A 12,270-nucleotide genomic window follows, 5' to 3' on the forward strand; every position below is an offset into this window, starting at 1 on the left:
AAATCCAACTTTTCCTCTGAGTTGTGTTTTTGCAGATTGAGAGAAGGCAACACTTAAGCAAATCTCACTTTTTTACATCAATTCTGTCTCAGAAACTTCACCAAACTTGAGCAGCATTCAGTGTTTCAAAACTTTTCCAAATTAAACCAAACTGTCGGGATTAAATCTCATTCCTGGCAGGGTTTCCTCCATCAGCATCACTTCGTCTCTGAGGAACCTGAACTTTGTTGCTGCTGCTCCTCCTCCTCCCTGCTGCCCTTAAACTTGTGTTCAGAGTTTCATGGAGAGATGAGGGTCAAACTTCTGAGCGTGTGCGTGTTTCTGCGCGCGCGTGTGCGGTTATATAGCCCGTGACCAGGACTCAAAGACAGTTTGCGCTCCTGGTTGTCCCGTTTTTCTTGGATCAGCCTGAAAACTGCGGGTCTCCTCCAGCCTGCAGCACCATGATGTTTCCCTGCAGCGCCCTGCCGCCGCCTCTCTACCCGGCCTTCCTGCGTCCCCCCGCGGCTCTCTCCGCGCCCCTGAACCGCGCGCTGCCCTCCGGCTTTCTGGTGGAGGACCTCCTGCGCCTGAGCCACCCTGTGGGCTACATCCACCGGACCCTATGCCCCACAAGTCTGCGAGACTCGTTCGGCCCAGAATCGGGCTCCTCTTCCCGGCTATCAGGGCCGAGCTCGGAACGGCCGCACAGCTCCGGGCAGCAGAACCGAGGCGGTGCCGTGTCTTCGCACCCCACCTGCCCGGACTCCGGGTTCCTCAAGTTCGGCGTAAACGCGATCCTGGCACCGTGCGCGCGGAACGGTGAGTCCTGACCTGAGTCCTGCAGGGAGGCACGTGCGGCTGGAAATGTCATGAAGTTCAAGATATCACCTTAAGACCGACTGCATGTTTTAAATTCAGGATTCTAAACTTTACATTTTAACAATAATCAAATAAAAAGGTGCAATATTATTGTAAAAACAATTAATAAACTTTTAAAAATAATTAAACTCTCTTTCTGCTGCTAAACCAGATGAATTTGTGTCTTCACTTTCTGCAGACAACAGGAGCTCAGTCCTGCCGTCACAAATGAGTCTAATTTATGACTTATTTATGTAACATTTATAAATCAGATATTTTTAAGAGTTGACTTCAAAGACATTAAGATGAAATGCAGGAATTTGTATTTATGAACTATATTTTGAATATAAAGTGCAAAGGAGCTTCTGCATTAGTATATAATCGCAAACAAAAAAATATTTTACCAAATTTTGGAGCCTATAATCTGTTTATCCTTAATAAAATGCAGTTTTAAAACGTTTTGTATCTGATTTTATTTATTTATTTATTTTAAATTGAGCTTACAAAATGTGTTTATATAACCTTAATATTTCTAAAGCTAATTTTTCATGAGAAAAATAATTACTGAAGACAAAATTTTTGTATTTTGCTCCCTTAATGTTTAGGGTCAAATATTTTAAAGAGCACATTGTTAGTTTGTTTTATTTGATGATAAAAATTACAAGATAGTCCCACTAATTAAAGAAAGTTTGCAAAAATAAACCTTAATCTCCCTTAAAATGATAATAAACATGTACTAATTTTCTGTTGAAGCAGTGTGGTTGGTCATTTCAGCAGCTGCTGTTTTAAATGATTTTTCCAAAGTTAAAGATGTTTTTAATAGTCTTTATTTGTTAACCCTGTTTGCATTAAACATCTTAAACATCTTAAAAATCAGATATAAAGTTTTTCTAAATTGTGTTGTTAAAAATTGTTTTTGAGAAAAGAAATAATCAAGTGATTGCAGGAAGCTGTAAAACACAGCCTTTGTATTGAGTTTATATGAATGTGTGTGCACGTGCGTGCACGTGTGTCCTGCAGGTGAGGGTTTGCACTCCAAGCCTCTGCCGCTGCCTCTCTTCGATGGAAGTCTGCATCCTCTCCTCCGGGCCTCATCCTTCCTGTCAGGTTGGTGGACTCGCTGGATGCTTGTTTGTTGCAAACCCGACGTTCACAAATGCAGCAAAAAGGAGGACTGCATATAAATTTCACTTATGCAGCTTATATAGCTTTTCTGAATCTAAAATAATTATTTAATCTGAAACTCATCATGGTTTTGGAATTTTTAGATGTGTGAACGTTTTATTTGAGATCCAAAGGTTTTTGCAAAAACGCAAGTAGACAAAACTGTTTGAGGGAACTTAAACAAAAACGGCTGTTTGAAAAGAAAAAACAATGGTGGTCTCAGTTCAATTTGCCTAAAATAATAAATGTTAGGTCCTGTTATGCCCACATTAAACATTAATAAAAGAGCACATGAATAAAAAAACAACTGATCACCACATCATTAATCTGTCAGAAGGTAATGACTCCAATTTAAATAAATTGTAGTTTTGATCTCACCTGATCATATGGAGACCTTAACATTTCCTCTCCCCCTGAAAGGGGGTTTACCTTTATGGTAAGTCAGATGTTTGCAGGAGTTACTTCAGCTTAGGTCAAAGAGTCCGTCTACTTTCACACAAACAGATTCAGCGTTTGTTCAACTCAAAATGGAAAAACTGACATTGAAAACCCATTTCAGACAAAATTAGCATCTAAAATTTTAAATTCAACAGACTTTCTTTATTGTCACCATCATCTCTAAAAGCAGATAAGAAGTTTCACTCTGAATAGACAGTCTAGTGGAGCACCTCCCTGCTTTAAGTTAGTGAAGATTTCATATTTAATTGTTCTTCCCCATCCATTTAAATGATTGAACTCACCTGACTGGTGGATCAATTTAGCTGCGGACATAATCCGGGGGTTTTCCTGCTGTCTGGTTGTAGCTGCTTAGCTCGCTTCTCTGTGGTCAAACTTTCACGATTCAGCTTGGATCAGATCCACCGATGTGATGTTTTTGTTTCTGGGTGCACTGACTGCTGACATTAGCATCGCTTGTCCTAATCTACAAATTAGTCCAGTTCTTTCCGCTCTAAATAGGAATGCCTCGGTCCAAATATGAGGGCTTTTTTGAGCTCAGGAACTCGGCTCTTCTTCATGCACCATTGATTTGCAACCAAAACTCCCTGCCCCTCCACAAAGGAGTTGGCGAGAAAACCCTGCGGTTAAACGTTTTCATCTAAACCTCCGACTACGATTTATTGTGGATTTATTGTACTGTACAAAATTGTCAGGTTTTCCTCATTTCGTACATTTGACTTCATTTGCCTACTCCTTTTATCTGACAATTTTCTGAAGAAATTGATAGAGTTATGGAGGTTTCCAACTGGCAAGGGCGACAAAAAGACAAAAAACAAGTACTGAGTCTTTGTAGAACCAAAAGTTTTAATGTTCAGGTAGAAAGTTTGGGTTTAAATATAGTCCAAAAACATCTTAAGAAAAGTATTTCATGGAGCCCAAAGAACTGATGATCAACTGTTCCACCTTAAGAAAAGTCTAGAATTTTAAATAATTCATAAGTTGTCATTTAAAAGGTGATTTAAGCAAAATAATTGATAAAATATTTCAATCTGGCTTCACATTTATATGTTTTAAGACAAAAAAAGGATGTATATTTAAGGAAAGTTAAGGTATAGTAAATGTGGATTCAAACTCTAAAAAAGGATAAATTGATGAATGACTTGTGGGTATTTTTGCTTCGTTTTCTCTCTCTGCATGTTCCTGATAAACATGTGTGACACTGGCAGGTTGGAGGTTCTCTGAAGTGAGAGCTCTCAGCCAATTTGACCTGCCTCTAATGGGCCTGTAATAAACTGGCCTGTCGACGGCCTTTTCCACTCAATTCATTACAACACAATCAGCTTTCTCTGCGCATTTGCAGCCTGTACGGCCCCCCCTTCACGCCTCATTAGAGCCAGTGTGAGCCGTGCTTTGGAGGGCCCGTCTCATTAGCATAGGCTCTGTTTCCACTGCCGGACAAATTGGGCTCTTCAGCGTCAGATTTGAGGCAGAACGAGGATATTATGAGGAGCATCGGGGAGCCTGTGTGCTCATTACAGAGACAAGGAGGAACTCGCAACGCTGACAAATGTGGGGGATAAGCACATGACAGAGTTCACAAGACCTCACGCTACACGGGCATCCAAGCTCCTCTGATACGGTCATGTGAGCTGCAAAATCCAGGCTTTCCGTTGGCAGGTTTCATTTCTATGTGCAGAACATCTTCTCGTTCTGGTATGCTATTTGCAGATGTAGATTTAGCAGGAATAACTGATTTCAATCATTTTTTTTATTCTTAGCTGAAGGTTTTATTGCTTCAGGTTGAACAAATTTTCACTGCCTTCTGTGCTTCCTCCCTCCAGCCTCCTCCTCTGTGGTTCCCGTCCCAGGAACCTTCTCCTGGCCCCTGGCCCCCAGAGGGAAGCCCAGGAGGGGCATGCTGCGGCGTGCTGTCTTCTCAGACCTCCAGCGGAAAGCCCTGGAGAGGACCTTTCAGAAGCAGAAGTACATCAGCAAACCAGACAGAAAGAAGCTGGCCAGTAAACTGGGCCTAAAGGACTCACAGGTACAACGCAAGGCGGAGGTGGAGGCGGGGGCAAGGGATTGCTACGATTGCCCCCTAGGCTGGAGGTCCAAACATGCTTCATCATTCATTCAAATCCAACATTCAACTTTTAGACTTTCTGAGCGGTCTTAGGCAGGTGTAGGTTGACTGCCCTCTAGTGGATCATTTATGCAGCACACCACTGGTTTTCCGCAAGAGTTCTAGTTTTAAGTCAAATTTAACAAAGAAAGTTCTTTATCATACGAATAATTACATTTTATACAAATGCATTTTTAAAGTTTTGCTTTCAAAATTAGTTTTTAAAGCATGTTGAATCTCTGCAGAACATTTAAAGGGGAAGGTTTGTTTTTTGTAGAAACGTTAAACCAGTGGTCTGCAACCACCATTTGGGCCAATTTCTCTCCGACAACAACACAGTAGGAGCCACAAAGTCTAACTTCACCCTTTAGAAAAAAATTAAACACTGATTTCTGTTTATGTTTTTGTAATGATTATGACAAATATAAATGAGCTATTGTTTTTGGGCATAAAAAAAATATAAATATAAAGAAAAATAGCCTTTTTTCACAATATATATAGTTTATAGCTTTTGACAGAGGTTCACATGACTTCCTTTCAAAATAAAAGACACCCTGCATTACATAGGATCATCTTAGTTCAGAAAATGAAATAGTACGTTGTGTGATGTCAGCAATGATCAAAAAAACATTTATTTTATTGTTGTTGTTGCGTCTCAGCCATGAATTTATTAATCTATTAAAAATTAAATCAGAGTTAATTAAGTGAACCTACCATATTTTTTTAACCATGAAATGCACTTCTTCAATCTGCTCAAAAATAGAAAATCTGCAGCATAATCCCATGCACTTTTAATGATGAAGGAAGAACGGTCTGTAAAAGGAAGTGTGACACAGAAGAGGACAAACATCAGCTGTTTACTCACAAAAACACATAAGTCTGCTGAAAATGATCCAAAACACTAGTCTTTTCACTATCATCTTAATTGTTCTGTTTGTGTTTTTTGTGAAGAGTACCCCAATACATTGACATATTTGACAGAACTTGTAGGTCAGTAAGTGGCACTACTAAAGTTATTTTATCAATATAAAGATATATAATATCTTTATTTTCTTCTGCTGTGGAACAGCCACAGTCCTGGATTCTTTCATTTTGCACAAACTGGTCAGATTCAGACAGGAACTTGTGAGGAAAACAATGTCAAAAATACAAAAAAATAAAAGCTATAAAACTGCTAGCAACTAACTAACAACAACTGGGCTGTGTTTTTCTGGTCTGGTTCAGGTGAAGATATGGTTCCAGAACCGCAGGATGAAATGGAGGAACTCCAAGGAGAGGGAGCTTCTGTCGACGGGCGGCTGCCGCCAGCAGACCCTCCCCACCAAGGCCAACCCCCACCCAGACCTGACGGACGTGGGCAGTGGGCAGGAGCCCCACCTTCCCCATCATCACCTTCATCTCCACAAGTCCTCATCTCCGTCAGCAGACTCCAGCAAACAGTCAGAGCTCTCAGAGTCGGACGGTGAGGAGATCACAGTTTCATAAGAGCCTCCTGTGGTGGACTGACTGACTGACTGACTGACTGCTGTGTACATACCTGTATTTACTGGCTGTTTGTGTACAGTATCTTTTTCTGCACAGCCTGTGAGGCATGCAGACTCTTCTGCTTTTAGTTTATGTGTAGATGCAAATGTCAAAAACCTTGTAAAAATCTTTTTAAAGACATTTTGTACTTTTCATATTTTCTTAAATAAACCTTTAAAATTTTATATTGATGCTGTTTTTAAATAAAACTTGAAATAGTCGTTCTGCGTTTCACAAGGTTTTCATCCTAGAAAACTACGTCTCTATTATTATTTAGGCTTTTCACAAGAATCAGAAACACAAGATCTGTGATGTTTCACAGGACACAGATGTCTGTGAAACACTTTGATTTTGTGAAGGTTAACACACAGAAGGTTTTTTAGTGTTTGTTACAGTTTGACTTTTTGTAACCAGAAGGTTGGAGTTTTTGCAGACACTCTGACATTTAGTACCATTAGTAAACAACTTAAACTGCTTTACATTCAAAATTAATTAAATGTTGATGTTTTTTTTTGTTTTCATATTTTCTAAAAACTTCTGGATTTTCCTGACTTTTTTGCAGCTTCTCAAAACACTAAGCAATTACTGACAATTTCATGTTGTGTTGTTAAACAGACACTTTCTTTGCTTAAATGACAATCATTCAAATAAACGATTTAACAACACAGTAAGAGTTACAGCTTTACAGGGTTAGTCAGTGCAACTGTCTGGCTGAAGAGGTCTGGATGACGTCTCTGATACTCTGTGTGTCTGCCTGCAGAGCCTGGTTATGGGGGTCAATCTTCAGGGCAGCCTCGTAGTCCTGTAACCCTACAATTATACCACAAATGCATCAGTTGATTGTCAGTCTTGCAGCTTTTATGGCTGTTAAACTAACACTTGTCTCGTTACTGAAACCACAGACCTTCTTCATATAGCTGCAGCAGGCAGAAGGCAGTTCCTCGACGAACTGTTGGTCGGAGTCTGGCGGTGGCGTTTGCAGCCACTGCAGGAGTCAGCAGCTCGAGCGCCTACAGACGAAAATCAGGGCAACGTGCTCTTTAGCGTGCAGAAACTAAAGATTGTAATTTTTTAAAATAACATCTGAGAATAAAACATAGTGCACCAGAAGGTTTTGCTGTTCCTGCACTGAAGTAAATAAAAAGACTTGTCACTTCAGTGAAGCTTAGCACTGCAACAACACGCTGATGTCACAGAGTAGCCTTCATTTACTCACACGTCCATAAAGCTAAGATCTTGGTGAAAACAAAAGATCTGAGCCAAAACAAAGCTTTTAAAAGCCCGGATGAGTTCAAGATGAGCCACAAGATATGAAATCAAACCTAATTTGCGAGCAACTTTTCATGCATGACATTTGTTTTATTCTCTGAGAGATTAAAACAAATTTCCAAAATTAAATAAACAGACACGTGGCAACATTCAAAGCTATGCAAAGCATCAATACACCCCCACAACCCCCCCAGTACTTAAATTCAGACTTTTAATTTCTGAGACGAGGATGTGATTCCTTAGTGATCTTTCAAAACCAGGAGCCATGCTATCCATCATCACAGAGGGCGTCACCACAGGAACTGCTCAGATCCCAGCAGGCCCAGGTTAGCAATGTGGGGGCCCCAACCACACAGACAAGGGCGATCTCCATGGCAACAAGAGACCAAGTAGCCTCAGTCTGGTGTGGAGGATCCTCATAAAGAAAGCACCAAAATAAAAGCTTCAAAAGTGAAAACAGAAATCTAAATAAACATAAGAACACTGGGAGTAGACACAGAAAAGGTTCATAAAACCTCCAAGCCTGATTTAACTTCCTAAAAACATGGAGAGACTGGACAGTCTTTCAGTTACATAACATTAATTACATAGCTGAATCAGCTACAGACAAGAACACAAGAATAAACAGTCAATAATTAAAAAAACATCTGTTTATTAAGAAGAAGTTTCCATACCTCAGAAGCATCCTGGATGGCTTTGTGCAGATTCTTTAGCATCAGGTGACACGCTGCCCTGTTTGAAAACAGAGCCGGGATCTTCTTGTTGATCCTGATGGCCAGGCTGTAGGCGTTCAGCGCCCCCATGTAGTCCCCCACCCTAAAACACTTGCTGAACAAAAAAAAGGCAGTTTAGAGATCAAGCAGTACAGGATAGGTGAATGCTGAGAACTGATGGGACTCACTCTCCTTTGTCCTTCAGCCAATCGGGGTTCCTCTCCTCCTTCGTCAGGTCCGTCAGCTCTAGAGCGTCTGCACTCGCCGCTCCTCTGGCCTCGGCCTGCGCCCTGAGCCACTGCAGTGGAAAACAGCTGTTTATGGGATCCTGTCAGTCCAGACTGAGGGTTGAGCAGGAAGCTTTCAAGGAGCAACAACCAGAGAGATAAAAACACAAAGTACTCACCTGTGTGGAAACACACTGTGGTTGTTTCACGTTTGTTTGAATGTTTTGGACGTGCAGGGTGTGTTTAAGTGCTGCTGGAAATCTGTGTGTTTCTCGTTGAACGTTGAACTTTTAAACTTAAATTTAATCTTTATAAGCATTTTCAATTATGTTGTGACCTCAGTTTTCAGCAGAGGTCCAGCTAGTTTAAAAGCTCTCAGAATTCCCTGCTCCGGTGGCGGCTGAATTCCTGGGTGGATGTGTTTCACCGCCTGCCCCTGCTGTCTGCCTCCACCTAGAAGCTTGCTGGAGCCTGGGTTTTTTCTGATCTTGTGGATTTCCATTCCTGTTTTACCCTCATCACATTTGGGCCTGTGGTTTCCTCTCTGTTAGCTGATGTTTGATAGATTTCTTTTTGCTCATGGTAGTTGTTGTGTTTTGGGTTTGTGTTTTTGTTAATAACTTTACTGCAGACAGACATCCTTGTTTTGTCCAAATAGTAGCGTCACCTTCAGATACTTTAGGTTTATTAGTTTTTTGGAATCCCTCTGACAGTAACCCAAATAAAAGGCGGTGCTGCCTTTGTTACCCCTCCCGGTTTTGTTACCTATTTCCCCAATTTCTCAAGATCGGTGATCTGAAAAATTGATTTGTTTCCATCCATCTTCGGAACCTGCTGAATTCCTTTCGGGGTCACTGGGCTGCTATTGGGCGAAGGCAGAGCACACCCTGAACAGGTTGCAGGGCCACACACTCACACGCACACCTAGGGGCAATTTAAGGACACCAATAACCTATGAGGCATTTATTTGGACTGTGGGAGGAAGCCCGAGAGCCCGGAGAAAACCCACACACGCACAGGCAGTACATGGAAACTCAGACTTGATTCCATGTTCAGTTCGTGTTTTCGTTTCTTCAATCTGCAGACTTCACAGGAGCATAGAATTGTCCGTTTTTTCTCCTTTTTTTGACCTTCTTCTCCTTCTGTCTTTGTGTATTGGGCAGTTTTCCGGTGTTCGAGGGAAACGGAAGAACTCACCTCCTCTTCCTCAGCCATTTGTGACTCTCTAAGTGCCGTTGGGAAAGCTCGAGGGGTGAAAGCGAACCGAATGTTGCCTCTGGGTCTCTCAGGTGGCAGCTTGGCTGCTTTCTTCTTCTTGAGGTTGTTGCAAGCTAAACACAAACATGTTCAGAGTGAAGGGAAGGGGAGGAGTAGATTTGATCTTCAGGAAGTTTTACTCACCCTCTCTGAATTTCGTGAAAACCTTAAATCGACTTTTTTGATCCTCTGCTCTCTCCTGGATCTGATTGTCGATGTCATGTTGGTCCTTTTCTTGTGCCTCCTGCCTCTGCTGCAACGCCTCAAGCTCAGCGCTGGCTTTCTCTCGCTCTGCGTCCTTCATCTTCTGGATTCTGTCTTTTTCCTCTTTTTCGAGCTGATTCAACATCAAACACAAAACTCCAGCGCCCTCTCCAAGCTGATTCATTCAAATGAATAAAGCTTGTACCTGTATCATTGTCTGCAGAGCGTACTTCTTGTCTGCATGCTGTTTTTCTGCCTTCTCTCTGCTCTCTGCACAAACCTTCTGCTGGAATTGCTGCTGGGCTCTCTCCCTGATTTCCCTCATTGTTTCTTTGTCATCTGAAGCACAAGTCAAAGTTTTTCCAATCAGCTTTTAAAAAAAATCTATTTTTAAAGCAAAAGATAAATTTGATCTTTTTTTTTTTTTTACCATGAAAAGGTTTAATCTACTCTTTGAATTATCCCTTATGTCTTAACATCACATAGCCTATTTTACACATTTCATTGCTTTTCTGGAAATATTTTTACATATTGCATTTAGTGTGTGCATGAGTGTATAGATTATTTGCTTGAATTTTTAAAATAAAACACAACCTTAAGGAAATGGTCATGTTGAAAAAAGGTGTTTACAAATACAAAATAAGTCCTAAGTACTCCCCATTACATCCACAGAAGTGTGCAGTATCCATGGCAACTCATACACCTGCAGTTTCATGCGAGTTCAGACTTGGATGGAGGTTCTTACTTGTATGGACCATCAGATGCTCCCACAGTCTACAGGCTCTCTTCTGCAGAGTGAAAACAATGACTCCATTTCCAATCTTTGCTGTGCTCCTGCTGTCATCAACCATTTCAAACAAGAAGGCCTCGAACAGAAATGGAGGGAAATGGACCTGAGCAAAAAACAAACAAACCCAAAAAAACAGAGGAGACAACTTTCAGGAAAGAGCTAAAAAACATGCAGAAAAGACGTCAGTGCAGGTTCTCTTTCATTTAGGAAATGCTGTCTTGAAAAAAAGACAAATGAACGGCAAAATGAAAATTTTAAGTCCAGTTGTAGTCCATGCCTTAACTTCAAGACAGCATCACCTGAATGAAGGAAAGACTGGAAAAAAGAGAGGACAAAACACGTGATGCAAATTCCATAAATATAAATACATAAAGAATAGCTTCAAAAAAGATTTTTTTATACACCTTAATTACACATTTTTTAAGGAATGATAATTTTTTATGAAGAATTGCTTTAAAATAATAATAAAAAGACAATGAAAAACAATGTTTATGGACACAAATACTTAGCACTCTAGAACCTTTTACTTTTAGCAAAAGTAACATTAATAATGATTACAATTTTGGGGTCTTGTTTCAGGTGTAATCATAAGTTTCATGAAAATTAAAAGTTCCAAAAGAAAAAAAAATAATCTGTGTTTTTTATTTTACGATAAGATTTTGTTCAATCAGTGTAAAAAAATATAGACAGAAAAAACGTTTTTTTGTTTTATGATATATAGATATTTCCCATGAAGTAACGCTGAATAAGGCTCTGACAACAACAACAACAACAATAGTGTATTTTATATGTTCAGGCAAACACGCTTGCATGCAGGTTTTATTCATGCTCGGACAATCTTAAAATTATTTTATTGAAAACTTGTTGCACACCTTTATATACTGTCCACCTGTGGACAAATTATAGGGCATCCAGCATGAGTTAGCTGCAAGTAGCCTATAATGACATTTTATCTATGGTTTTATTTATCGTCAATGCTTTAAATAATTAAATCATTTTAAGTCTCACCAATGTAAAGCAAAGCACTTTTATACCAATCCCCTATTTGGAGGTTTTGATACGGTCGTCTTTTTTTTAATTTTTAAGTTTTTTTTTTAAGTCAGCATTTTTTGTCTTTTTATTAAGTTAATGAAACTTGGTTATTTAACTGTTCTTATACTTTTATATCATTGTTTTTATATTCCTATATCATTGATTTTTATACTTGTTTTGAGTGTTTTATTTTTATCCTTAAGTCTTTTATATGTTTTGCGTATTTTGTGGCAAATGGACCTTGAGTCTGTAATAAAGCTTGTAATAATATTATTAATAATAATACTAATAATAATAATAATAATAATAATAATAATAATAATAATAATAATTAATACAGTTATTGCCGGTAGTAGTGTATCGTCACCTTCAGATACTCGTCCGTTGACACGATGTCCACGTTCGAGGCTCTCGCGCCTTTAATCGGCACGCGGATATTGACCGTCGACTCTGTTTGGGTCCAGGTGTAGTTCTTTACGTTCAGCGTCATTTTGGACCTGTAAGAGGATGATGGGAAAAGAAAAAGGTAGACGGTATGAAAGAAGTTTCAGCGCCACAAACAACAAAATCAGTTCTGCACGCAACTGTTTACTCCAGTATTGCTTCCGGTTGCTATGGTGACCACAGACGGAGTGCTGCCTTCAAATCTGTCGGAAATCGTAGCGTTTCGAAATTTCCGTTATGGTTTGG

At 39.9% G+C, this 12,270-nt stretch overlaps 2 protein-coding genes across 5 annotated transcripts; one reads left to right on the forward strand and one right to left on the reverse strand.

The window, feature by feature from the left end:
• The first annotated feature begins 283 nt into the window (after nucleotides 1-283).
• On the forward strand, nucleotides 284-6,309 carry LOC100144364 (developing brain homeobox 1b). 2 transcript variants are annotated; one of them, XM_011475860.4, is made up of 4 exons: nucleotides 284-801; nucleotides 1,861-1,947; nucleotides 4,284-4,486; nucleotides 5,789-6,309. In XM_011475860.4, the coding sequence occupies exons 1-4, from the start codon at nucleotides 444-446 to the stop codon at nucleotides 6,047-6,049; spliced, it is 909 nt and encodes a 302-aa protein (XP_011474162.1). In that variant the 5' UTR covers nucleotides 284-443; the 3' UTR covers nucleotides 6,050-6,309. The 2 variants fall into 2 exon arrangements, with proteins under 2 accessions (XP_011474162.1, NP_001116386.1); NM_001122914.1 differs by having other exon boundaries at nucleotides 444-801; nucleotides 4,311-4,486; nucleotides 5,789-6,049.
• On the reverse strand, nucleotides 4,196-12,270 carry dnaaf4 (dynein axonemal assembly factor 4). Of its 3 annotated transcripts, XR_013656468.1 has the most exons (12): nucleotides 12,166-12,270; nucleotides 11,948-12,077; nucleotides 10,504-10,651; nucleotides 9,964-10,097; nucleotides 9,699-9,891; nucleotides 9,495-9,628; nucleotides 8,259-8,368; nucleotides 8,032-8,185; nucleotides 6,993-7,098; nucleotides 6,775-6,898; nucleotides 5,279-5,377; nucleotides 4,196-4,410 (listed from the first exon to the last, which is right to left on the reverse strand). XR_013656468.1 is itself a non-coding variant. In XM_078948981.1 (11 exons), the coding sequence occupies exons 2-10, from the start codon at nucleotides 12,068-12,070 to the stop codon at nucleotides 6,783-6,785; spliced, it is 1,218 nt and encodes a 405-aa protein (XP_078805107.1). In that variant the 5' UTR covers nucleotides 12,071-12,077; nucleotides 12,166-12,270; the 3' UTR covers nucleotides 4,196-4,410; nucleotides 6,775-6,782. The 3 variants fall into 3 exon arrangements, 2 of the variants coding, with proteins under 2 accessions (XP_078805107.1, XP_023811790.1); XM_078948981.1 differs by lacking the exon at nucleotides 5,279-5,377; XM_023956022.2 differs by lacking the exons at nucleotides 4,196-4,410; nucleotides 5,279-5,377 and having other exon boundaries at nucleotides 6,757-6,898.

This window comes from Oryzias latipes, chromosome 6, assembly GCF_053564925.1.
Source record: "Oryzias latipes strain Hd-rR chromosome 6, Olatipes_Hd-rR_3.1".
In the NCBI taxonomy this organism is placed as follows: domain Eukaryota; kingdom Metazoa; phylum Chordata; class Actinopteri; order Beloniformes; family Adrianichthyidae; genus Oryzias; species Oryzias latipes.